This window comes from Podarcis erhardii (assembly GCF_964252035.2).
Source record: "Podarcis erhardii genome assembly, chromosome: 9".
Taxonomy (NCBI): Eukaryota; Metazoa; Chordata; class Lepidosauria; order Squamata; family Lacertidae; genus Podarcis; species Podarcis erhardii.
Window position 1 is genome coordinate 20209724 of NC_138512.1, and position 27329 is coordinate 20237052.

The 27329-nt window shown below is 43.2% G+C and overlaps 2 protein-coding genes and 2 long non-coding RNA genes across 11 annotated transcripts in view; 3 read left to right on the forward strand and 1 right to left on the reverse strand.

Moving 5' to 3' along the window:
- The window catches only part of NFXL1 (nuclear transcription factor, X-box binding like 1), a 70458-nt gene extending 65489 nt beyond the window's left edge, over positions 1-4969 (forward strand). For all 3 annotated transcript variants that reach the window (XM_081875694.1, XM_081875695.1, XM_081875696.1), the window contains 2 exons: positions 2315-2368; positions 2634-4969. In XM_081875694.1, coding sequence (XP_081731820.1) covers positions 2315-2368; positions 2634-2807 — 228 coding nt within the window. In that variant the 3' untranslated portion in view covers positions 2808-4969. The remainder of the gene's footprint in view (positions 1-2314; positions 2369-2633) is intronic.
- A 2297-nt stretch (positions 4970-7266) lies between these two features.
- Positions 7267-13388, reverse strand: LOC309349746. Its single transcript, XR_014160160.1, has 3 exons — positions 13236-13388; positions 9618-9693; positions 7267-7393 (listed from the first exon to the last, which is right to left on the reverse strand). It is a non-coding gene; the product is annotated as an uncharacterized lncRNA (long non-coding RNA).
- LOC309349705 lies at positions 7390-9728 on the forward strand. Its single transcript, XR_014160111.1, has 2 exons — positions 7390-7729; positions 9629-9728. It is a non-coding gene; the product is annotated as an uncharacterized lncRNA (long non-coding RNA).
- Positions 13389-13544: 156 nt separating the features above from the next.
- Positions 13545-27329, forward strand: part of CORIN (corin, serine peptidase) — a 117716-nt gene continuing 103931 nt past the window's right edge. Inside the window, exon 1 of one of the 6 annotated variants that reach the window (XM_081875657.1) lies at positions 13545-13680. Coding sequence is in view for 2 of the 6 variants with exons in the window: in XM_081875654.1 (XP_081731780.1) it covers positions 14021-14227 (207 nt within the window). In the remaining 4 variants the exon portion in view is untranslated. Of the gene's footprint in view, positions 13681-14005; positions 14228-14334; positions 14468-15115; positions 15317-16823; positions 16869-21574; positions 21798-27329 lie in introns of those variants that run through there. The other 5 variants (XM_081875654.1, XM_081875658.1, XM_081875659.1 and 2 more) reach the window with 5 other exon arrangements.

Consider the following 27329-nt stretch of genomic DNA (forward strand, 5'->3'; position numbering starts at 1 on the left):
AGCAAAACAATTATACCCCACTCCCACAAACACTTTATAAAGGCCATAGAATGTTAATCAGCCCAAGGCATGGTGATAGAGAAACCTTTTTGTCTGATGCCTAAAGGTATGTAATGAAGGAGAACGATGAGACACAAGGAGAATGTGAGGGAAAGTTTTGGAAGTCAATACAGTGGTACCTTGGTTTACGAACTTAATCCATTCCAGAAGTCCATTCTTAAACCAAGGCGTGCTTTCCCATAGCAGCGGGGGACTCAATTTACAAATGGAACACACTCAACAGGAAGCGAAACATGTTCTTATTCCAAGGCAAAGTTCACAAACCAAAACACCTACTTCCGGGTTTGCAGCGTTCTTCATCCAAGTTGTTCATAAGCTAAGCTGTTCTTAAACCAAGGTACCACTGTACTATTCATGGCTTTTTATAGCACACAATTGTGCTCTTGTTTCTGCTTGTGTACAGTTTGCTTCTGTTCAGTTAAGTTGGAATTACTGAAACCCAAAGGCGCTTTCAGTTCCTGTGTGAAGTATATGGTACTTGAAATACAATATATAATTGACCACTAAACGAGTTTCCTTGCCAGAGGACGGGCAGATGTTTTCTCTTTATTTACTACTGTTAATGTTGAACTGCTCAATATATGTGGTTCCTAAGTGGTTTACAAAAGATGTTAAAAACCAAAATATGAGTACTTACCACAAAATAAAGCAACGGAAAAGTTTCTGCACACTAGCAAAAACAAGAGAGTGTGGTAAATCTCCAGGGAAATCCTGCGTAAAAAGGGGCATGGGAAGGGAAGTACCGTTACCCCCTCCAAAAAACTGCACATGGAAAGGTGTTTCAGAGGCTGGGTTATATCACTGAGATGTCCCACTTCCTTGATGTCATTATGTGATATTTCACTGATTGAATCCTGAAGATCTTGATGATTGGCTTGTATAAGTCTCTAAATATTATTGTGTCTGTGAAGCTGGGCAGGGAATTTTCAGTTGTGTAAAATAACATGCCCACCATTTAAAATACTGTGTAGTTTAATTTAAGCTATTTAATTTAAAGGTGTCTTCACCGTACTGTATTCAGCTCCTGCTGAAAACAATTCTTGTAAGCCTACCCAAATGCTTAGAAAGTTGAGGTGAATTTTAATTTGTTTTTTTGGTATTTTAACATTTTGCATGTTTCAAAGTATTGGAATCCCCCCCCCATCTTGATTTTCTTGTTTTATCTTTTTGTGAACCACTTTGAGGTTTGTTTGTTTTTTAATCAAGCGGTGCATAGATTTTATGGAACAGAAATAGACAAAATACCATACACCACTTATCATACTGTGCATTTTTAAAATAATAAAAAAACACACACACCTAACTGCTTTACAGTGTCTGTCTCAAAGTAGTTCAGAGCTTGGTGACTTTCTCCTGGCCACTTAATGAGGTTCCTGGTCAACTGGCCTCTGTTCCTTACAAAAGTTCATGACTCAAAATTCCATCAAGTGCACCACAATGAGTTCTTGAAGGAGTAACAGTCCATAATATAGTGGTAACAACATGCTTCAGAATATTCGGGATCTCAAGTAGCGTGACTGGGGAAAACCTCCACATGCACCTTTGAGGAGCTGTTTGTGGACTACACAATGCAAGTCTCTGTATAGGGACATCTCATATATTCACATGAACCCCAGGGAATAGCATATGTTCCAGTTCATATAAATAACAGGTAGAAGAGAGGGGGCTTTTATTAATGGCAGCCCTATCACTTTGGAGTTCCCTTCAGAGATGTGCAGCTGGGCCCCCTTTGGATGTGTTCAACCACATCGTATTTGCCTGTTCCACACTGCCTTTATTTGAATCCAGATGCTGTCCTATATTTGATCCGTGGTGTTGTGTGGGATCGTTTCATAGCGTTGAATCCTGAGTTTTAAATTGCTTTTACCATTTTAATTGTGGACAGCCTTAAGAGGGCCAAGGCCTTGAAAGGCAGTGTAAGAATAACTAAATAAATGAACAAAAGTGTCATGATGCTTCCAGCAATTAACAGGGGAGCAAATTTGGGTGCCTAGTGCGTGTGACCTCATGACGTCATGTTGTGGCATGACCTCATGACCTCATGTGCACCCCCTGCCTCAGAACATAACTTCTTGGCACTGGAAGTCAGGTTCCAAGGTCTGGTGAGTTGCATCAGGGGCCCTGTGTTTGGGTGCTGAGCACCCACAACAAATTTTTTTCTGGGTGCTCAGGCACCCCTATAGTTGGTGCCCCTGGCAATTAGTAAGTTGTAGTTTATTATGTGCTAAGCATTATTATTTTTATATTCACACAGATTAAAGAGGCCGAGGCCAGAGCTGCCCTTGAAGAGGAAAAACGAAGACAACAGGTACCCACCAATTTAGTTTTCTCTTAAAGTGCAGAAAACTCTAGGACTGTAATCCTACATGTACCTAGTTTGGGCTGCTTAAATTTCAGTGAAGGCAACTGAATGCAGAATGATGAGCTCACAAAATTCTAGTTACAGTACTATTGTACCATGCACATAAAGTTTTAATATGCACTATTTTAAGACACAGTTGAAAAAAGATGACAACCCCCCCAACCTTTTTACCACATTTGTTTTTATAACTTTCTGCTTTCCTTCTATCCAGGCTGAGCTGGAGGCTTTTGAGAACAGGCTTAAAGGTCGTCGGAAGAACAAGAGAAAAAAGGACGAGGTTGAAGTTGAACTATCTGCATGGCAAAAATATAAGAACATGATTGTATTGCCAGTATGTGGAGCTGCTGTCGTAATGCTTGCGTGGTTCATAGCCTACAATGACTAAACTATTGCATTTCAAAACACCTCAATATGATTATAGAAAGCTAACTGCTAAGATGCTGTGATATAAATTAGGATTTAATGTTCAGTTGTATAGGTAGCGACTGATTGGCACGTCAGCGGGGCCCACGTAAGGCCGCCCCACCCTGTTGAACCCTTTTTGTGATGTTTTTGGGTCAGTTCGGGATTGGCACAATACGGTTGTGCACATATCGGACGCACCTGATGTGGTTGCTGCCTGTAGTTCGTTATAATTTTCCTGTTCATTTAGAGAAAGCTAGAACCAACCCCAGATCCTATACTTTGCTCCCAAATCAATTTAAAATACTGAGGTGACTCGATTGAAAGTTCTACAGTATAGTTGGTTGAACAATGCTAAGCAATTGTGCCAGATTATATTTTTAAAGTCTAATTTGAGAATCATCGAGTACCATTCTCGTCTACATCCATTTGTTTTGTTCCATGTGTGCACCAGATGAGCACTTGGTTTGTGTAGTCATTTTTAACCTCTTGGCAGGTGGAAGCAGGAAATGGATGGTTTGATACTGTCACAGATGACCATGCCTACCATCTGCTGGAGGATGCTTGAAACTCTGATCCCTTAAGATGTAGTTCCTATAGCACACATGCACACTACAGCACAGTCTTGCATGAAAAAGCACCCTTGTTTGGTTCAGATCATATGCAAGGACTGGGTTGTGAATCATGCTGTTATTTGAATAGAAGACAATGTTTTAATGTTCTCATTTTAGCTATATTAATGTGAGTCTTCAGAATAAACCATTAAACCGTTCTTGATGCTGAGCAGTCCTAGTCATACTTTGTCAAACGTATCTTTTAAAATACAATACGGGTGTTCTGTACCTCCAAGATACATTTTTGTTGAATAACATATTTCTAAAGGGAAGTTGTCAGATTTTTCTTCAGGGCCTCTTGCAAAACTGGTCATATGCAAGTTGTCAATTTTATTTACCTTTTATTTCAAGTTCTGGTTTTTTTGCTAGTAAAAAGAAAATAGTATTTAATGATATTGTTCTCCCTCTGAAATGTAGCTTTCTCGAAGAAAATTTACATCAAATAAATTCGTAACTGTGTTTGCTGTGTGTAAAGTGGCATTCACAATTTAGAAAACAGTGTATGTACATGTGGCAAGTTCATTATTAGTTCAGGTGTGCAGATACATAGAAAAATATGAAATGTTGTCTTAGGCAGATGCTCTCAGAGCTGGAATTTAAATATCAAATCAAGTAGCAAATGTCCCAGCTAACCTGTTCATTGTTTCTGTTTACAAATTGACACCCCTGCTTTCACCCCTTCAAAAGTGAACAATAAACTTTACTCCTGAACTACTTTTGTATTTAATTATATAGTGACTATTGTCACATCAAATGAGGGAGTGCAAGTTCTTCTGACTTGCTTGCTAGTGCTTAAAATGCTAAATAAATATTACTGATTATTAATTTCCTGTCTAAATTTGGTCTTTGTAAGAATTACCTAAATCCAAGCCCCGAATCTTGGGCAAACATCCCAGGTGAAGTCTGGTAGGAATGCCTTTTGGATACCTTCAAATCTGAAATTGATATTTTCACATATTTCCAGCAGTGGGTCTTATCTACTTATGACGGTTACACATAAGATAAATATATCTACTGTTCAGGGATATTTTGATCAGATGTATGCTGGCAGATTCTAAAATGTTCTTTGGAAAGGACAAACCACAAAATATTGTAACTTTGGACTTGTTATATTTACTAAAGAGTACAGTTATTTTTGTTTTTCCATTGATTTAAGAAAGTAACTTGAAGAAATCCATCCTGCAATTGTACATTTTAAGAATTCCAACTTGGTCAGTAGCTTACTTCCTAGCCACATGAATAATTGATACTAATATCACCTTAGGTTGTCAGATTTCACTTTTAGGATATTTTAGCATGAGTCATTTATTTTTGTACTGTTATAACAAAAAAGAGAAAATCCGTCTGTCAATGTAGATAAATAGTGTGAAAACTGATACCTGTTTGAGTCTTACTATGTATTATGTGTGTTAGTAAATCAGCATTCTCTTGGTTTGAATGTTGATGAGATTTGTTAGCTTCTCAACACAAATAACTGGAAAGCTAAAAGGTTTTCACTACTTCAGCACTTGTATTAAAACACTTGTCTTTGTTTATGTGTAAATGTACCTTCATTTGAAAGAGAGTTGCTCCTTTAATGTTTTGGATGTTCAGCTGAGTGGAAGATGAGAAAAGCAGGCACAATTTCAGTGTGGGGTAAGGCCTTCGGAATCACTTGCCATTTCTTGATATGAATGAGAGGGGAGCATGGCTCAGTTAGCAGAGTTATATACTTTGCACACAGAACATACCAGGTTTGGTCTCTGGCATCACCAGTTGGAAAGATCCCAGTTTGCACAGGATATGAAAGACCACTTCCTGAGATTCTGGAGTGGCAGATTTCCATGTTATGGCTGCCACCAGGTCTTCCGCACCATGAAATAACATATTTTTGTACTGGGCATTCAGTTCAATATAGCATCTAGAAAATCTCAGCTTTCATTTTTTGATAACGTTTCTAAGCTACAGTATATGACTATAAAGTTCAGAGTTGAAAGTGTGTGAACAGTGCTGGTGAAATCATAGGAATTGTAGAGTTGGGAGGGACTAGGAGGGCCACCTAGTCTAGCCCGCAGCAATCCAGGAATCTTTTGCCCCATGTGGGGCTGGAATCCACAACCCTGAGATTAAGAGTCTCATGCTCTACTGTATGAGCTATGCTATCTTGGGGCAGGGGTGGTAAGCTGACTGGATAGATTTAGATGGGGTTTCCCTTTTACAGAAGTAGCTCTTTTGCTTCTCAAAGCTAGAAGAATATATTATATGAAAAGAAGTAAATATAAATGTGTTCATGTGTTTATAATTTTACACATCTCAGAATTCCGTTTTTCTAAATTTAGGAATCTCTTGTGTTAGAGCTGGATAAGCAGAAGCTAAGAGGAAATCAGTAGTCTTGCAGGTATCGTATTGTGTGTTTGCCAGTTGTATGTTTCACATACCAAAATAAGAATAAAAGATAGGCCTGTGATGAGTTTTCAAGAAAGTGGAGGAGGGGGTAGTAATTCACAACACAGTAAGCATGGCCAATAGTCTAAACTAGAAAGAGAGCTCAGTCCAAATATTCCACATTAGTCCTAAATCCAACTTGGCTACCCCTATACTTACTTGTGACATCACTTTTTATTCAAAAACACTTAGAACTAAAGGTTGAATCATTTAGGCTTATATAGATTATTCAGTTTTTCATTCAGTAAACATGCACATTTGCAGATTTTCCAGATGACTTTGCCTGTATTCACACTTTATTTCTTTATTGGACTTATTAGTCATTTTTGTTTACATAATGTAAAGAATGACTTGCAATATAATACAGAAATTTTAACAAAGTAAAAGCTAAACACACACACACACGTATATAAGAACCCATTGAAAGAGGCTGCAGTGTATAAACTTTCCAAGTTAAAGGTGGAAGGCCTGGCTGAAAAGAAACATTTTCCTTGCTCACCTGAAAATAGCCAGGAATGGTGCCAGGCATCCCTCCCTGTGGAGAGCATTCCATAAGCAGGGAGCAACCATTGAAAAAGTTTTATTCCTATGTTGCTACCTCTGGATAAAGTTTGGAGAGGGCAAACAGAATGCAGGATCCAGATTGTTTCATGTGGGGATATGTGGTCCTTGAGGTATCGAGGCCCTGAGCCGCCTAACACTTTATAAATCAAAACCAGCCCTTTGAATTGAGCCCGGAAACTAATTGGTAGACAATACAGTCTTGCCAGAATTGGTTTTCTATGCTTAGACCGTCTTGCATTGTCCTCAGTCTGTCAAATGCTGCACCGCCTGCAGTTTCTGAACCATCATCAAAGTTGGCCCAATGTACAACACATGACAACAGAGGTTGGGCTGCGCCTGTCCAGATGAGTGCAGATTAGGTAACGGTTAGGTCCAGTCACAGACGACTCTGGGGTTGCGGCACTCATCTCGCTTTACTGGCTGAGGGAGTTGGCGTACAGCTTCCGGGTCATGCTGCCAGCATGACTAAGCTGCTTCTGGCGAACCAGAGCAGCGCACGGAAACGCCGTTTACCTTCCTGCCGGAGCAGTACCTATTTATCTACTTGCACTTTGACGTGCTTTCGAACTGCTAGGTTGGCAGGAGCAGGGACTGAGCAACGGGAGCTCACCCTGTCATGAGGATTCGAACTGCCGACCTTCTGATCAGCAAGCCCTAGGCTCTCTGGTTTAGACCACAGCGCCACCCGCGGCCACCAGCTAAAGCGGATGCAGGGGTTTTGCATCACGGAAGCCACTTGAGCCTCAGATGACAGTAATGGATTCAGCAGTACACCCAAACTGCACACTTGCTACTAGAGAGGAAGTATAACCCCATTCAGAGCAGGGCACTTTCTACACATCCAGTCTACGGATCCACCCACTTACAGTGCCTCAGTCTTGTCTAGATTGAGCTTCAGTTTACTGGCTCTCATAAAGTCCACTATTGAGGAAAGACATTGTTTCAGTATTTCCACTGATGGCCACACCTGTAGATGTAAAGGAGAAGGAACAGCTGTGTGTTGTCAGCATATTGCTGATAACATACTCCAAAACTCCAGCTGACACCACTTAGCAGTTTCATGCAGATGTTGTATATTGGTTATATATGCTTCAGCATTTTAACTTGACTCTCTTGTCCCAGCCAGAAGTTCAGGTCTCCTCTTCAGCTAATGAACCTCTTGCAATAGTAAGTATTTGAAATGTGATTATGCCAACAGTCTTCTTTACCTGTTGTTTACTGATGTATCATTCTCTCCCAATTGTGAATTCAGTGGTCAAGTATCTACTGGTTTAGGAACAGAACAGGGCCACCCAAAAACAAAGTAGTTTGCACATTGTTGGTGTATGCTAGATATGCAGAAGTATATGACTTTGCAGACTAACAGAAAAAACTCAACAGGAGGCTGATAAGAAGCTGTGAGCTTCCAGGGTATCTGGCAGGAGTGAGGAACTCAGTGGCTGGAAGTTGTAGTTCAGCAATGTCAGAAGGCTAAAGCTCCCCACACTTTAGAATCAGAATTGTAGAGTTGGAAGGGACCTCAAGGGTGATCTAGTCTAACCCTTTGCAATGTAGGAATCTCAGCTAAAGCATCCATGATGTCTGCAAATTTGATGAACATTCCTTCAATTCCTTCGTCCAAATCGTTTTATAAAGATGTTGAACAACAACAACAGGCCCAGGACAGAACCCTGCGGCACTCCACTTATCTCTTTTTTCCAGGATGAGGAGGAACAGGATCAGTCAGAGGGAGCAACACATTGCAACATATATTTGGCAGGCCCCACCATATTTCTGTGCTGTCTCCTCAAAATAGGCTTGAGGCAGCTTTAAGAAAAATAGTCAAAACAACATCTTGGTATAATATATCGCCATGGCAGTTCTTGCCTCATTTACAAACATGCATTATAAAAGGCTCGGTTGTACAGTGGTACCTCTACTTACGAACTTAATTTGTTCCGGAGGTCTGTTCTTAAGCTGAAACTGTTCTTAACTCGAGGCGTGCTTTTGCTAATGGGGCCTCTTGCTGCCACTGCGCTGCCGGCACACTATTTCCGTTCTCATCCTGGGGCAAAGTTCTCAACTCGGGGTAACTCTTCCAGGTTAGCGGAGTTTGTAACCTGAAGCGTTTGTAACCTGAGGCGTTTGTAACTCTAGGTACCACTGTATTTTGGAATGGCAAAGCATTGTAGTTTTGCCAGACAGTTGAAAGCTGGAGTACAGAACAATTAGAAAATTGTGAGGGTGGCACCAATAACCCCAGGTACAAAAGAGTCCAGGTATAGGAGGAATGCTTAATCGAAGGCCTACGGGGTATTAGTGCTGATGGACCTGGTTATTTGTTTTGACTGTGAATTATCTGCCTTTTGATAGAATCCTAGAATACTGAATTATGGCATATTGTTTTGTAGTGGTTTTATATTGTGCCGTTGTGCCCAATCCTAAGGCCGCTTGTTGATGAAGAGTGGGCCAAAAATATTTTAAATAAATGTGACTAACTTACTCTAAAATGGGGCTGGAGAATCCAGAGGTACAATTAAATAGAAATACTTTCCATTGGCAGAATTAAGTTGAAATTATAATGATTCTGTTAGAATTCCATGCCGCTTGTTTAAAAAAGAGAAAGACCTAAAACACATTCTTTAATTTTGCTTTTCTTTTCTTCCTGAAGAAGTAGTGGTGGACTTTAAATGTACAGTATTTGGATTTGTATGCAGTAAACGTTGAAGGTTTTAGCCTCTTTTAGAGAGTAATATCTCTGTGAAGGGAATTCCAGATAGTTGGCACCCACAAGGGTGGAGTGCATCATAAGGCAACTTGGGGAAGGCTTTTCCAGCTGTTCTTAATAGAATGGGTTAGTTCCTATGGGGGACATGTTTAAATATAGGGAGCTTGAGATGTAAAGGTGAAAAACAACACCTTGAATGGCCTGCCAATGCCAACATAGTGAAGTGATGACTGGGTGGTTTTTTTTTAAACTTCCCATTTATGGAGAGTTGAGCTTGGCAATGTCACACGGCTACACAAATTCCAAGCACTTTGTGGTTTTAATTGGTGACATCAGTACTAGAAAATGCTACTCCCTTCCCCAGTATGCTTTAAAGTTATATTGGTTAATGTTCCTACCAAAAAAAAAGTGATTACAACATAATTTATTAATACACATTGTTTGTTATTGGTTATCTGGAGCCAGAAATACAATTGCATTGTACCTGTAAAGTAGCTGTGTTGGTTCGGTTCCAATTCGATGAGCCCTGGAAGTTTAATATCTTTTAAATGTGGGTGCTTCTGAAAAATAAATAAAATGGTATATTAATAAGTCATCCTGTGTTTTACAGCTGGTGTTGCAGTAGAGCTCAAAGGTCAGAACAGTGTATTATCCCACTACAACCGTAGGAGGCATTATTTACTTGGGAGCATGGGAATGTCCTGGCTTTGGGTGCATGCAAAGAAGTTATCATTGTAATGCTAGAAGTGATGTGCAGTACGAGTACTGAGTCAGTAACACTACTACAGTATCTACTGTGACCACAACATTCTTCCTGTACTTTCTGTTGTCTCCTTCTCCTATGACTCATTCATTGTAGGTAAGCAGAGCATGTAGACAGTGACTACAGTGGTACCTCGGGTTACATACGCTTCAGGTTACAGACTCCGCTAACCCAGAAATAGTACCTCACGTTAAGAACTTTGCTTCAGGATGAGAACAGAAATCGTGGTCCGGCGGTGCGGCGGCAGCAGGAGGCCCCCATTAGCTAAAGTGGTGCTTCAGGTTAAGAACAGTTTCAGGTTAAGAACGGACCTCTGGAACGAATTAAGTACTTAACACAAGGTACAACTGTAATTCCAAAGAGCATACTCATAATCTAAAAACAATTGTTTTAGAAACCAAATCTTTTTTTTCCTCATGGTTTGAAGGCCATGATTGGATCCTTTACGGGCTGCATGTGCCCTGCAGACTAGCTGTTTCCCAACCCTGAGAACCAATATGGGGGTTGTGAACTCTCAAGCCCTTTCTTTCTACAGCCATGTAACTTACTGTATGCCAAATTATCTAAGGATTACATGCTGGTTAGGATTATAAAATGGTCAACACTGCTCCATATGGGGTTTATAGAAGAGCAAAGTGAACAAGATGGATAATCCAGAAGTCATCTCAGATTACTAAAGCGCTTCCTCCTGTTAAGTGTTATCCTGTACAATTGCAGTTCTTGATATTTTTGTCAACAGTTCTGACAGGGAAGAAAAATGATGCAGAGAATAAAGTCAGAAACTATGTTAATAAATGACATTTTTTCCCCATGAGCATTTTCAAAGTCAATATTTATCCTTCTCTTAAGGAGTCTCCAAAGGACACAAAGAATCGTTCAAGATTAATGTGGCTGATTTTCCCTGTGGAACTATATTGTAAAAGGGGACAGATCCTTATTCTCCATGTCATATTGAAGCCTACCACTGTACCTTTTAAAATTTGGGGTAGAAGCTGGGTCACTACAGTAGGATACCCCATTCATGAGTGTATGTTCTCTAGGAGGTGTGAAGAAACAGGCATGCCACTTCAGATTTTAATATGATAGCACAGTTGCAATCAGGGGTACCAAATTAAATAAAACGGGGGGCAAGTAAACCCTGCCCTGCATAATTGGATCACATGACGCAGTGCACAGACACAATTTGAATGGCATTGCCCTTCAACTTTGGGGGCCCCCGCCCCCTCAAATGTTTTATTGGCGGGTGGGGGGCAAATACCCCTTGGCCCCTAGGAGTTGGCTCCTATGGTTACAATGTTCAAATTTTTACTCTTAGATATATTCAAGATTACATTGCAATACAGGCAAACCACAATTTACACAGGGGTTACGTTCCAAGGCATTGCGTGTTTAAGTGAAATCACGTAAATTTGAAACTCCATTGAGAAAGCCTGCAAACACTCCATTCCACCTCTTTTTGTGATGTTTTTGTGACGTTTCCGGGTCACTTCCAGGTTCGGTGTAATGCACACATGCACAGTTGTGCACATAATTAAGGTTTAAGGTGCTGGTTTTAACTTTTAAAGCCCTATACGGCCTAGGACCCTCATACCTACGGGACCACCTCTCCTGGTATGTCCCACAGAGGAACCTACGGTCTTCAAACAAAAACATCTTGAAGTTCCCAGGCCACAGAGAGGTTAGGCTGACCTCAACTAGAGCCAGGGCTTTTTCGGCTGTGGCTCCGATCTGGTGGAACGCTCTGTCACAAGAGACTAGGGCCCTGCGGGACTTGACATCTTTCCGCAGGGCCTGCAAGACAGCTGTTCCACCAGGCCTTTGGCCAGGGCACAGCCTGACCCCCTCCTCTGGCAATCCTCACAGAACTCTAGCCCAATGGTTGCCATCAATTTGATTTTAATTAATATTATAATGAAATGATTTTAGAATGTTGTACTATTTTATTGTTGTTAGCCGCCCTGAGCCCGGCTTTGGCTGGGGAGGGTGGGATATAAATAAAATTTATTATTATTATTAGACATGCCTAAAATGGTTGCTGCCTGTACTGCAATGTAACTTTAAAAGCATTTGAAATGTTTATTAGAGTTGTTTCCTGATGCCATGAATGGGTTGGTATTATCTTGTCATGTGACCGAGGCAGGAGAGCAAAGAGTTCTGGGAGGCAGGTGCGGTCACTCCTCAGTTTTTTCTTTCATACAACCATCATAATGCAAGGTTGAAGCAGTTGTCGTATGTGCCTTTGGCCTGTATACCTTCTGTATTATTGTCACGCTGTGTAGCTAGTTCATAGTGATGCTTCTGAGAATTCATCTCATTTGCAGGAGGGTGCTATTCATGAGAGATTTGGGCCTATACTTCTGCCTGCCTATCCTTTCATTGGTAAAAGGTAAAGGGACCCCTGACCATTAGGTCCAGTCGTGACCGACTCTGGGGTTGCGGCACTCATCTCGCTTTATTGGCTGAGGGAGCCGGCATACAGCTTCCAGGTCATGTGGCCAGCATGACTAAGCCGCTTCTGGCGAACCAGAGCAGCGCACGGAAACACCGTTTACCTTCCCGCTGGAGCGGTACCTATTTATCTACTTGCACTTTGATGTGCTTTCGAACTGCTAGGTTGGCAGGAGCAGGGACTGAGCAACGGGAGCTCACCCCGTCACGGATTTCATTGGTACTTGCTGCCTAATTCAGTATACAATAGGCAAACATTCCAAAGCATAGGGAGCTACATATGGTCTTTCACATATGCACAAATAACCCAAGCACTAAGATCTTCCACTGGAACGCAGTGCCACCACCATTGTCATAGGCTAAGAAGGCAGCAACGAACAAATCTTGCTCATCTGTGGCACTGTGGTTTCATAACTTTATCCTGAATGAGACTCACCTAGTGCCCACTGCATTATATTTTAAGACACTGGAATTTATTTATGCTTCAGTCACCGTTTCAGTTTGTATTGTTTATTATTTATTTGTTACTTTTAAGTGGCCTATTGTTTTGCTTTGAAGTGTGCCAATGACTGTGGCCTAAATATTATGAAGAGTGGCATACAAATACCTTAAACCAAATGCAATACTCATGCTAAACTTTGGATTTAATTTGTGGTACGTCTGTCAAAGAAGTTGTCAGTCACTGTTTTAATCCCATTTGAACTGAGTACGCAATATGTGCAGGCACTCACCTCTAAGCATGCTAGACCTATTGCATGTAGCAACCCCAATAGCAAAGAATTTACTGTGGGGAAGAAAGCTGTGTGGACCGAAATGTTGTGCTCCCAGCTCTTACAAAAGTGTCAGTAAGCAAGAAAAGGTGTGGATTTTATGCGATTGTTAGGAACCTACTGAGAACTTTAAAAGTGACAATCAAAAACCATGAACAGTCCCATGAGCAGGCCTCACTTTGTAGTTCATCTCCTTATGGTCCGTGAGATCTATCCACTACCTGCGTTCAGAGTATTTTCTCTGCTGCAGCTAAAATCGGAGGCAACGGCATTCCACCACGGGAGCTGGCTTTTAGAAAGAAAGAAAACTTTTGTTGAAAGAGATTTATATAAGCCTCGCCACGTCGAACTCGTACTAAGTACAACTTAATACTGTTTCATAAGGAGAAGGGGGTGCTGCTGGGCAGGAGGGTATTGAGGAAAGAGTCGTCTCTTTCCGCAGGGTCGCCGGTGGACGAAGGAACAGACAGCTCTCGACAGGCTAGCCGGGGCGAAACTCCTGCTTTCCTGGCGCCGGTGCTTCGAGGTTCAACTTGGCGACTGAAGACGCCCAAGGCGCGCAGCAGGTACGCGGCAAAGGTGCGAGGGACAGAGGCAGCGAGAGCCACGTCGCTTTGAAGGCTGATCTGTGACAGCCTCGTGCTCTCCTTTCGCGGGGTCTCTTTTGGGGTGCGGGTGGGTGCGCGCCCTGAAGACGGGGTGGCTTCCAGCTCTCCATCTCCGCGCGCCCTTTCTCATCCTTTGCGCCTTTGGCACAGGTTCCCCGGGCTCTCCTCTTCCTCCGAAGCTGGCTGCCTTGCCGAAAGAGAAGGGACGGGCGGGGGGGGGGGCGATGGGTGGCTTTCTCCCGGAGTTGATTTCGATCATCGTGGGGAGGAGTTGGGTGTGGATTGCTGAACGGACAAAATGCCGAGCCACCCCCACTCGGAAGGAGCCTGCCTGCCTGCCTACCTACCGTGGGGGCACTCCGCAGCCGTGACGGTGCGCTTTGCAGCCAAGGCGCCCAGAGAGACCCCTAGCCCGCGAAGGTGGCGAAGGAGCCGGAGCATGTTGGCGCTGCAGCCGCTCCCTCCGGAAGAAGAGCGCTACCGGCAAGTCCTTGCCAATCAGCGGGTAAGACGAACGCTTTGGCCACTTGGCGCAGCCCGAGCCCAACGCGGTAGATGGAGGCAGGCAGCCGGGGAAGGAAAACCCCCCTAGGAAAATGCTAGGATCGCAGCCTCGCGCGCTCTGCTGGTGCGCGTACGCGGCAGCGGATGGAAAGGCTCTCCCGGTAGAGCCGAGCCTGAAGCGATGCCCTTTTACTACTACTGCTGCTGCTTATTTGTGTCTTTCTTTTTTTAAACCTCGCGGGTAAGTTTCTCGCACCTTTGAAGCCGCTCTGACCCCAAAGTGGGGTCAACACGTAACGGTGGATTTCCTCCACACACTCTCAATTATGCCCAGAGTGGGGTTTTTAATCGGGTGTGGGGATTGTAGATTATAGAAGCGGGACTTGTTCCAGATTAAAGAAAGATGGCCTTTTGCGCTTTCACACGGTGCAATTGAAGCGCGCGCTTCAAAATTGAAGTGTGAATGCAACGCTGACTGCATGTAGTACTAAAGCTCACTAAGATTGGACGCAGCTTCCTGGAAAGTGGACGCTCGCAGGAAGCCGGAGTTTGCTGCCCGGTAATATTTGGGATGGGCCCGTGAGAGGAGGAAGAAGAAAGCGATTTTCCGTGGGAGTTATTTGCCTAGAAACGCGCTTTCCCCTAGCCAATCTCTAATTTGAAGCGAGAGGTTACCGTGCCAGTTGCTGGAGACATTATTTATCTTGACTCTGGGAATAAATGCCAAACGCTTGCAAACTAAACAAATATTAATTAATCAGTAGCCTAACGGGAAGTGGTTTCGCTGCGTCGTCCTGTACTTCTCCCTAGTTGGTGCGTCTGCCAGTCCATCTAAACACACACACACACTCAAGCACACGGGTAGGAGGCCTTTGGGGCGCGTTTAAGTATCCAGAAATGACACGGGGCGGTGGTGTAGCCGGCTAGAAGCCGCGATTGGTTCCCGATTCCCCCTCCGTCCTTTCGCTTCTCGTGGGGAGGCAAGTGGCCGCGCGTCTTTTGGTGGTGCTGAAACCAGCAAGCCCCCAGGAGGTCCAGTTATTAGCCAAAGCAGTTGGGCAGGTCGCTGTTGGAAAGCTGCGGTCCCTAGGTACGTCTGTCCTGCTACAGCAGTTGCAAACATGGATAGCCTGGTCTGGGAAAAGCGTGGGGAGAAATACGAAACAAATTGATTTTTTACTGTGTCACGGTGAAGTCTCTGGACAAAGTAGCGCCTGCAACAGGTTTGCCGTTGCGCCCCGGGCTGCGCGGGAGCTGCTGGGACTGCCTTAGGAAAGGGGGACGGGTTTTAAGGAGAATTTAGTTTACTAGTTTGCTGGTTGTAGACAGGAGCCGTGGTGTCTGCACTTTTCCTTTCTTCAGTGGGACAAAGAGATCAGAACAAAACCGATCTGTCACCTGAGTTAGTTTTTGCTCCTTCTTCCTCTCCAATTCACTTAATTCTTTGGGAGGACTGATCCGCTGAGATACTTGGCTTTTCTTTTGTAGCGTTGTCTTTCCAAAATCGGCCTTTTCTCTTCGAAATCTTCACCCGCAGTGAGCGTGGATCCAGGGTTTAACAAAGCAAAGGGGTTATCGTGTTCCCTATTTCCGTAGCGCCTTCAGAATACAAAGTAATTTATGTAAGTCTTATGTCAGTCCGCTTTTTCTTCTCTCTTTCCAATAGAGAGTCAGCAACAAGGGTAATTCCTAATTTCCTAAGAGGTGAACAGTTACACGTAGCAAAGCAAACTAAAGCGGAAAATGGGTGAGTTTGTTAGCGCTTGTTTTCACCCAGCCGCTTATGTCCAATTAAGTTGGCAAGAGATAGTTCCGGATCAATACCTTAAACCTCATAGGTTGGAAAGGACCTGCAGAGCACCACCTGGTTTTGACATTTAACTGCTTCCAATCACAGTACACTAGTCTAACAGCAATGCTTAAAAACACTCCTGAACCACAAAGGACCTTAAAGAAATATGGTACAATGCAGGCTTCTTCAGTTCCACAGAGTTTGGTGAGGTTGGCACTTAAATAAGGGAGAAATCCTATTCAGTTACATGGCAGTAAGTTCCACTGAGCGTAATGGCATTTTCTTTTGAGGAGACAAGTATAAGCTTGCGCAGAAAGTATGCTCAGGCCACAAACCTACTGCTGCTTTCCTGCATTTGACTGAAGTTTTAGGTCCTCATACAAACAAGTGGTTTATTCGGATACCCAAATAACGCTTGGATCCACAACTCTTCAAACAATCTAGTCTAACCAACTTCAGTGACAAATGAATCTTCATCAAATCTAAACAGCGTTATGAGTTTGTGGGTGCCAGACTCCTATAATCCTAGCAAGTGTTAAACGCTAATCAAGCCAGGATAGCTTCCTGATGAGGTAATCGCCTGGGTGATCCGGCCATTGAGACAACAGAGGAAAGGGGGCTCTGTGCCAGATGGCAATTGGGTGGGGGCCCTTCTTCAACTTATAGTTAGGAGGACAAAGCCTGAGTTGGAGGGCAGAGTTTGCTGTGATGTGACCTGGAGGAAAAAGCTGCAGGCTAGAAAGGCAGAGAGAATCTCAGCTGATTTCTGCTTGAATCCAAGGTTGCAGCTGTGGGAGGAACAAGACCCTTTTGGGTGTTAATGTTGTCAGCCCCTCCATCATTGGCTCAGGTTGTATATACAGTGGTACTTCGGGTAATTCGTTCCGGAGGTCCGTTCTTAACCTGAAACTGTTCTTAACCTGAAGCACCACTTTAGCTAATGGGGCCTCCCACTGTCGCCGTGCCGCCAGAGCACAATTTCTGTTCTCATCCTGAAGCAAAGTTCTTAATCCGAGGTACTATTTCTGGGTTAGCGGAGTCTGTAACCTGAAGCGTATGTAACCAGAGGTACCACTGTATGTGTAAATGAACTGTAAAATACAGGGACCACAGTCACTGCTGTGCCTCATTCACAAAAGGAAACACCAACCCTTGGTGAGTGCCTGGAACCCCGGAATTTCTCACTGCTCTGAGATTGGGGTGGTGTGCAACAATACTTTTGGTCCGTCTGGGGTCTACTGCATAGCACACATAACAGATCCAGATGCTATAATGTTTATGGTAGCAGCAGCAGTACTTGTATAACTGATTTTTCCCATGAAGATATGTTAATAATTATGGGTAAGAGGAGATAAAGGGATACCTTCTTATTTGCATCCCATATCTATGTGACTTCCCAATATGGAGGAGCTGCCAATATATTATTTTACTTGCTTCTTTCTACAAAAGTTTCAAAGTGGTGTACAAGAATACTAACTATACAAATGTAAATGATAGCAATGTAGCATTTAAAATTAGCAAATTAGCAATAACAAGTTAATTAGGCACTAATAATAATAAATGAATTTATCCTCTCCACGTACAGCACAAGATTGATCACCCCAAAATCTTGCTTAAATGATCATAAAAACCACAACAGTATTAATACTCAAATGCCTACAGATTTTTTTAAGTACTTCATTGGGCACCTCCCTGGGGTCAGCATTCAACAAATGAGGGGGCTTCCACCCAAAAACTGTTTTCTCTTTGCTGCTCTCTAAACTTCTCTGGGGAGAGGGACATAGAGTTCTTGGTGGTTCATATAAGAAAAGGTAGTCCATGAGGTATTGGGATCCTAAACTGTATAAAGCTTTGTAGGTTAAATCCAACACTTTGAACTGGGCAGTGTGAGCTTTAAAGCTTCATGCACCAAAATAACTTTGGAACAAAGAAGTCATTGGTACCTTTGCTTCATTCTCTATGTGGAATCTTTTCTGTGACTGAATGAAGCTTTCCTATCTTGTTTATTTTTAAAGTATCATTTCTCCTGTAATGGAACCATTCCAATTGATAGCACTCTTTCTTGCAGGAGTATCTTATGAATGACTGAAACAATTTGAATTTTCCAGAACTGAAATGTATGCGATCACTCCAGTTTGATAAAGCCATGTTCTGGAATTTTGCCAGGTCTGGTGTTTTTTCCCAGTCCATCTATTGAGGGAAGTCTGAACTACAGTTGATAAAAAGTAAATTCAAGAGTTATTTGTGCAAGACCTTGATGTTTAGCCCTGCAGTTTATGTCTTTAAACATCACCTCAATCTATTCCCAGTTTTAAATAATCAATATTTTTCTTTCTGGATCAGAATGCTTCTGCAATCTACCCCAGAGGCCAGTATAGTTTTATGGGAAATAAGTAGCCATTCCTCATTGGAGCTGCCCACACTCTTTTTCTCCCAAAGAGGAAACACATTCCTCCTCCCTTGGCCTGGCAATTCAAGCAGTGAAAAACAGCCTGTTATTCTCTCTTATGCTCCCATAGCAGTTTGCAACTGTAGCATGTTTATTCACTTGGCAGTAGGGAAGTCTTTTGTCACTTAGAAGGTGTCGGTAAACAGCATATGGAGGGCTATCCTTGAGCTGGGGTAGTTGCACTGAATGTTGTGGAATTATTCCAGAGTATTAAAGCCAAAATAATATTAATAATCACCTGCTCTGGGATCTGCTGGTGATCTGGCTGCTGCAGTTCGAACCGGCTGAAGTTTCTGAGTGGTCGTCCAGTGCAGCCCCACACAGAGCACATTGCAATAATGCAGTCTGGAAGTTAACAGAGGATAGAGTACTGTGGCCAAATCATCTCTATCCAAAAGGGGCCATAGCTAGTGAACTAGCTGGACCTGTTAACAGTCACTCATAGCCAATAATAATATTCTGGAATATAAAGTCAGTCAATTCCCAATTAAAAATAGCTCATTAAAAAAAAATGACACACACAAGTGCACGAGCATACGCACACACAGACACATTCCACCATTCTGTATTTATTCAGCCAATTTGTAGCTGAATACTATGGACCTAATGTGGGTTACAAGTGCTACAACAGGAAGGAAGTGGAAGGGAACCATAGGCCGTCATGCAGTAAGGGTGTTAGTAAATGTAAAGGGACCCCTGACCATTAGGTCCAGTCATGCCCGACTCTGGGGTTGCGGTGCTCATCTCACTTTATTGGCCGAGGGAGCCGGCGTACAGCTTCCGGGTCATGTTGCCAGCATGACTATGCCGCTTCTGGCGAACCAGAGCAGCGCACGGAAACGCCGTTTACCTTCCCGCCGGAGCAGTACCTATTTATCTACTTGCACTTTGACATGCCTTCGAACTGCTAGGTTGGCAGGAGCAGGGACCGAGCAACGGGAGCTCACTCCGTCGCGGGGATTTGAACTGCCAACCTTCTAGTCGGCAAGTCCTAGGGTCTGTGGTTTAACCCACAGCACCACCTGCGTCTCAGTAAGGGTGTTAGCGGGTCACAAAAAGAGAAGATGGACTCTAATTTTGCTCCTGTTTTCTTCCAAGGGAGAAAACAGTGTACAACTGCATGTAACCAGTGTGACTAATAGGTACATGACTGATAAGGAATAGGTGAGGAAATATCTAGCTACCATAAGTGAGCTGACCACAAGCCAGCAGTGTGATGTGGCTGCAAAAAAAGACGTGCCTATTTAGTCTTCTTTAATAGAAGTTTCCAACGCACAGGAAAAATAGTAGCTCCACGTTACTCTGCACTAGTCATAACTAAGCTGGCGTACTGTGCTGAGTTCTGGGCATCACAATTTAAGGAGGATGTAGATAAACTGGAATGGGTTCAGAGGAGGGCAGTGAAGATGGTCAGCAAAGTAAGTCCTTTAAGGGAAGGCTTAAGGATCTGTAGATGTTTAGCCTAAAAGAAGGCAAGACTGAGGGAGCGCACAAAAGCCCTCTTCAAATACTTGGAAGGGCTGTCACTGTAGCAAGAGGACAAATGCTTATTCTTGCCTGTCCCAGAGGCCAAGGCTAGATCTAAAGGACTCGAGTAACATGGATAGGTTGATTGTGGTTGGACATTAGGGAAATACCTTAATGAGCAGCAACAAGACCAGATAACGTGGGGAGTGATGAATTCTCCTTCCCAGGAGGCTCTTTAAGCTGAAGCTGGGCAGCCATCTGTTTGGGAAACTCTAGCTCTGGATTTCCTGCATTGAGCAGGTGGCTGGGCTATACAGCCTACAAGAAGACCCTCCACTCCAACTCCAATTCTATGATCATACGAATTTAGGTACAGATACAGGGATTGATCCTACTGGGTTCCAATCTCACTTCCTCCCTGGACAGAAATCCAGAGTAGCTTTTATAAGTGCACCACCATCCTGGGGGGACGGCACCTGTTGGATGTGTGTCCATTATGCAGCTTATAAATGGCACAGAGCTGGGGGTGTGGGCTGAACCTCAGATGTTTTTGCTCATCCCAAGAAAACAAGATTATTATTTTTAAAAGCCACCGCTTTCCTCTCCTACCGCAGTTAACCACAACAAAAAGCCTCCAAGTATCTGATATTGGGGGGGGGAGTTTACCTGTCAGAAAAGGGGGTGCCTGCTTGACAAGTTTTCCAGGTTCCCAGTGATTGCCGTAGGATGCACATAAATTTTATGCGTACTAACTTATGGTCTGTGCGTGTGGTTTGGGAGCTGCACGGCCAGGTAAAAAACAATGCTATCCAGGGTTGTAAAGACTGCAGAAAGAATAATAAGGTGCACTCTTCCCACCTTAGATCAAATCTATGCTGCCAGGTGCCATAAGAAAGCGGCAGAGATAGCACATGATAGTACGCACCCCGGAAATGATCTCTTTCAGCTTCTGCCTTCTGGAAGAAGGTATAGGGTTATAAAGGCCAGGACTCACCGCCTGAAAAACAGTTTCTACGCTAATGCAATTCTGGTTCTAAACGCAGCATAAGGGGTCTCTGTAGTATAGTGTATTTTAAAATGGGGTTTTAGAGTTTTTTAGGGGTTTTTGAATGTTTTATGTAGTTTTATGTAGTTTTATAATTTCATTGTTCCGCAAGGGACAATGACAATAAAGATATTGTATCGTATTGTATCTCACAGGTGTGGAAAAATTTTCCACCTAGGCATCCGTCTCAGTTATTGGGTGGAGGGGGTACATTAATCCGAATTGCAAAATCCAGAGTAGCAGCTGTGTTAGACTGCAAATTTACAAAACCAACGAAAGCTTGCAGCGCATTAAAAGGCAGCCAAACCCATGGAGACTTTATTATTATGCAATAATAAATCTGTTGATATATTTTTTTTAAGCATCTGCTGCTGTTTCCTGCAGTATTAGCAAACGCACCCCAGACCCTGCTATGCAAAAAGCTTATTTGGGCCTAGGGGTCGCTTTCTCTGGACACTTTTGGGCATCCTAAATAACGTCTATGGAAGTGGGCGCGAACCAGCACACGGAGATAACTCTTGTTATCGAAGCCCCCGTTTAAGTTGTTACCTCAGCAAAAGCGCGGCAACGGGAACAGGAGGCCGGTGGAGGCGGGGGGGGGGGGCTGCCGTCGGAAGACGAGAAGGGGATTCCCTCAGAGATGTCGGCTGAAAGAGAGACCTGACCTGTCGGTGTCATATTATTTTTCTCTTCCCTGAGGGGAAAGAAGCGCGCAGCAGCCGGCCGGGGCAACCCCGCCGCTATAAATAGCGGGAGCGAAGCTGAGATGTCAGATTCCCGGGGCCTCAGCGCTTCCCCCGCGCAATGGAAAGTCTGAGGTAAAAAATAATAATGAAAAATGTCGCCGTAAAAATAGAGCGCCCGGGGACGCCGGCGCCGCCGCTGAGGGAAGAAGCCTAGCTCCAGTCACGGCCCTCGGGAATCCATGTCGAGGCAGGCTTTTTCTCCGGGTGCCGAAAGAGGCCCTATGTCCCTGCCAAAGCCTGCCGTCGAGTTTTGCTTCACGTGAGGAACTTCCTGACAGTAAGAGCTGTTCGACAGTGGAATTTGCTGCCAAGGAGTGTGGTGGAGTCTCCTTCTTTGGAGGTCTTTAAGCAGAGGCTTGACGACCATATGTCAGGAGTGCTCTGATGGTGTTTCCTGCTTGGCAGGGGCTTGGACTCGATGGCCCTTGTGGTCTCTTCCAACTCGATGATTCTATGAGGACAGGGGGCATCCAGGGAGGGCAGCCATATTTCTCTCTCCCCGCCCCACCGCCCTCCACCGCCACGCCTTCTGGGGAACTGAACAACTGCGAGATAGGAAACTTTCCACATAACTTTTTAATTTATTTTTAAAGCTTCGTCTGCTTCATTTCTGCCTGTCAAAGCCCACCGAAGTGACTCCTGTAAGGTTGCCATATTAACCCGACCCCCGCCCGCCAGCTAGTAAAACTTTCACTATCACCACCACATGGTTTGTAATCTAATGGATTCCATGAGCCATGAGGATTCCATGAGGTCACCAAGTGCCTACCCAGTTGCCCTGTTGTCTGGTAGGTGAAACAGGGTGGCCAGACCTTCTTCTTCTTTTTTTTTTTTTTTTAAAAAAAAATTGCTTTATGGTAGTTTACTGCTACTTCCTCGTTTTTCTGCATTTGCAAAATCCAAAAGGAAACGTCTCCAAAAGTAAATGTAACTCAGCAAATAGGTTTTTACTCTTCTATTCTCTTTTTTTTAATGCAACAAGTTTTTAGGAATCCCGCCACGCTCGCCTGTTTTTAAGGGGAAGTGCCTTTGTTCAGGTTTTGCATGTCTTCTCTTTCCATAATTGCCTCGATATAAAGTTTCAATTTGGAACAAAAATAAAGGCATGTAAGCAAGACTAAACTGAAGAAGGGCTATGCCCAAAATAGATGCGGAGAAATGTTGAGAGGATGTATGTGTTATTGGGGACACATAAGCGTTGTATAAATAATAAACTTACTAAAATGTAATTTCTCAACAATCAGCTGAGAAACACGGTCGGAAACGCTTGCATCTTTTCATAACCTTAGAAAGGAAGAAATAATTATGTTACTGAGAACAAGCTCATGTTCAGTCATTCAGCATCAATATCTAACAAAATGTAGAGTATCTATAAGTTATTGTTGATTTGAGACTAAAGACATCATGCTAAATTTGAAAATTTCCCCCTCCTCTCCCCTCAACTCTGATTTAAGGGTAATTTTAAACTAGACCCAGTTCAGAGTTATTTCTAGACATTCAAGTATGTGGAATTTCTATGAACCTGTACAACTGACTAGAAACAGAAATTCTTGTTAATTGTTTTAACTTGTATTAGGACAGCTTCAGATACAAATATTTTAACTAATATGTTACTGTCTGTGCCTTGTTAAGCTTTTTGATACTATGGCAAAACATACATTAAAAAATGTGCATGTATCATCAATATTCAGCTGATATTCCCAAGTACATGGGTATCTCAGTTACTGCAGTATTGTACACAACAATAATAGTCTGTGGTCATAAATGTTTTTGTCAATTTTAGTTACCACTGTAATTAAGCAGCTTCCATTTCTTCCTTTCCTCCTTGTTAACAATGACGACTGCTTTTGGAGAAAATCAGGATTCATTATAGACATTTAATTCTCCATTATAGGTTGAGTCATGTAATGGGATTCCCCTTCAAATGTTTGTTGGGATGGTACCAAAAGGGAACTGCACACCAAAGTTATTTTCTCTTCCTGGAATCACTGATGTGTAATTCCCTTACTGGCATTATTCCAACTACATACTTGTACAGGAATTCCATGCTGCCAGGAATGAGAAAACATATGTGAATGGGTCCTAATTTAGGCTTCAAGTAGACTATTGCATCCTCTGGAGAATAGAAGGCATAAGAAGATTTGGTTATTCTGCACCAGTGAATTTATTTCTTTTGCTGTTTCCCCTACAGAAATTGAAGTTGAGTATTAGGTCTTACAGAATGAGAACCCTTTCAAAGTCTTAACAAAATAAAAAAATTCCTTCCAGTCGCACCTTAAAGACCAACTGAGTTAGTTATAGGTATGAGCTTTCGTGTGCATGCACACTTCTTCAGATACACTGAAACAGAAGTCACCGGACCTTTCTATATAGTGAGAAGGTGGGGAGGGGTATTACTCAGAAGGGTGGTGGGAATGGGTGATTGGCAGATAGCTGCGATGAGCCTGTTGACGACTCTTAACGACTGCAATAGGTCTAACAGGAAAAAGCAAGGGGTGAGAAGGTGAAAAATGGCTTTGTCATGTATAATGAGATAAGAATCCAATGTCTTTGTTCAAACCAGGTCTCTCCATAGTTTTCTCTCCATAGTTCAGAAATAGACTGGAAAGAGAAGCTGCTGAATTGCAACTTATCACCAAACTTAAAACTATGGAGAGACCTGGTTTGAACAAAGACATTGGATTCTTATCTCATTATACATGACAAAGCCATTTTTCACCTTCTCACCCCTTGCTTTTTCCTGTTAGACCTATTGCAGTCGTTAAGAGTCGTCAACAGGCTCATCGCAGCTATCTGCCAATCACCCATTCCCACCACCCTTCTGAGTAATACCCCTCCCCACCTTCTCACTATATAGAAAGGTCCGGTGACTTCTGTTTCAGTGTATCTGAAGAAGTGTGCATGCACACGAAAGCTCATACCTATAACTAACTCAGTTGGTCTTTAAGGTGCTACTGGAAGGAATTTTTTTATTTTGTTTTGACCATGGCAGACCAACACGGCTACCTATCTGTAACCTTTCAAAGTCTTGTCAGATACCTACATACCAGAGAACCAAATTTACTGTGGGGACCCAATACCCCAGTTAAAAATAATCCTTCACACATTAACAGTATTTAATATTTTCGTGATTTAGCAAACTTAATTGGAACAGTTGTCACTCTCCTTCAAACCCAAATGGTAGTAGCCACAGCACTGGGGTGGGTGAAGTCCAGCGTCATCAGTCATCAGATTGATCATTTGACTGGAGAGGGGACCACAACTCCTCTACTCAGAGGGTTGTGTTCGTACCTTTGTGTGTATGTGTGAATAGGAGGATGCGGTGGGGGGTGGCCACAACTACTTTTGCATACTTGCTGCTGGAATGTAGCTATTGGAGGGTTAGCCAAGAGGGAATACAGTCCTCTAGACAAAAAAGTTAGCTACCCCTACCTTCTGACATGCCTTATTTGAACATAATTATCTGCTTAATTTCTGCATACTCTGCAAGTGTTGCCAGGTTACAATCCATATACTAATGCCATACATTTTGTCTCTGCCCTCCTTTTGTGTTGTGTTTTTTCAATAGTAAGCCTATATAGGCACGGACTGTTTTGTTTTTAATCATGGCACTGTACAGCTGGAAGGGATCCCAAGGGTCATCAAGTCAACCCCCCTGCAATTCAGGCACCACAACTAAAGAATCCCTGACAGATAGCCAGCCAACCCCTGCTTAAAAACCTCCATTGGAGTGTTCAGCACCTTTTGAAGTAGTCCGTTCCACTGCTAAACAGCTCTTACTGTCAGAAGGTTCTTCCTAATGTTTAGTCAGAATCTCCTTTATTATAATTTGAGATCGTTTGTTTGGTTCCTACCCTCTGGAACAAGAGAAAACAAGCTTGCTCCATCTTCCATGTCACGGCCCTTTACATATTTGTTGTTATCATGTTACCTTTCAGACTCCTCATTGCCCACCTCCAGTCCACAGGGGTCTCACCTGTTCTCCAAGAATTCTGAAAGCTTATAGACGAGTTCTGACACAACACAAGTTCTTTTAACACCCTTGGGTGCAGTTCATCAGGCCCTGGATTTGAATCCATTTAAAGTAGCGAGGTGATCCATTAGCTCCTCTCTTTTTTATACTTATATCTTGGGCTGCAGCTCCCTCCCTGCATCATTTATTCTATTATCACCAGGTTGGGCATTGCTTTCCTTTTGTGTAAAGTTTGAAGGTAAAGTAAATGTTGAGCAGTTCCTCCTCCTTTCTGTCGCCCAATAGCATTTCTCCATCTTCTCCATGCACAGGATCTACTGCTTGCCTGTTCTTTCTCTTGTTTCGAAGATGGGCAAAGAAAGCGTTTAAATTATTTTTATCAAATTATATACCAGGAAAAAATTCAGATGGCCTTTCCTAATGTGGAAATAGTCTTGTGGCTATTTCTTAGCTTTATGGTCACTAACTGCTTGGGAGAGGAGTTTTTCAAGACTAAATGAATTAAGGGCCACGATGTCTCAAGAGAGGTTGTCCGCACTGAGCATTCTGTACATTGAAAGTGACAAACTTAGGACTTCCGGAGGCGGCGCGAAGGGTAATGGCTGCCCTTTCCTAACGGGGAAGGGAAGCTCCGCACGAGAAGGGTCGTCCGCTACGGCGCAGCGGAGACCCAAAACGGAAAACCGCAGGCAGCAGAAGCCTGCGGTCCTGGGACCCGGCGGGCGCCTGTAGCGGCCACCGAAACGTTGAAGGAACCCCGTAAGGGGCTCCGGATCGCGGAGGAGGCTGCGGCGCTGTGGGTCGTTCCGCAATCGGCGGAGTGAAGCCGCGTAGCTGTTGCCAGTGAGCGCTGACCTTTCTTCCTGAAATTTATGCCTTGAAAACAACAACCCGTGAGTAAACATCTGACTCTATGCAATTTGGGACTTTAAAATATTGAATTTGGCTGAAAGCGGAGTGACGAAAAACAGGAAGTCCGTCTTCCGCTCCCATTGAACTTGAACGCAAAGAGCTGGAGGAGTGGAGGCAAAGAGAGATCTTTTAAACTATTTGATCTGAGCACCCATTGAACTTTATTTTAAGTGGAACAATTACCCTATGTGTTGGACTCTTATGAATTTTAATTACACGGGGATATCTTTCTCCCTTTGGAGCTACATTCTAACTAAAAACCCCAGGCGCTGGAGCTGCCTGAGAAACTGAGCTGCCAGCTTGCAGTTTGCAGTTTGGATACTTTGAATCTGAACTTTGAAACAATCTGAGAGAGTTTGAACTTGTTACTTTAAGGCATTTGGATTACCAGCTTGCACCATTAGAAACACTGTTGCTGTACTGAACCTCAACTCTGCTGAAAAATCTTTTTATTGAAGGTTCCTGGACTTAAAAATCTGACTTTATTTTAATTGAAATTGACTTCTTTCCTGAAATATTTTAAACTCCCCCTAGAGGATTTGGGACTTATAACAGTGACTTTTATTTTACTTTCCTTTTCCCGGCCCTCTGTTGACTGTTACCATCTGGGCCGTGGCTTTCTCATGGGAACAACTCAGCTTGACCTTGACTTTTAGATAACTTTGGAATGAGTGGTACAAGAAGGAGAGGAAGAACTAAACAAACAACTTTGACAACTT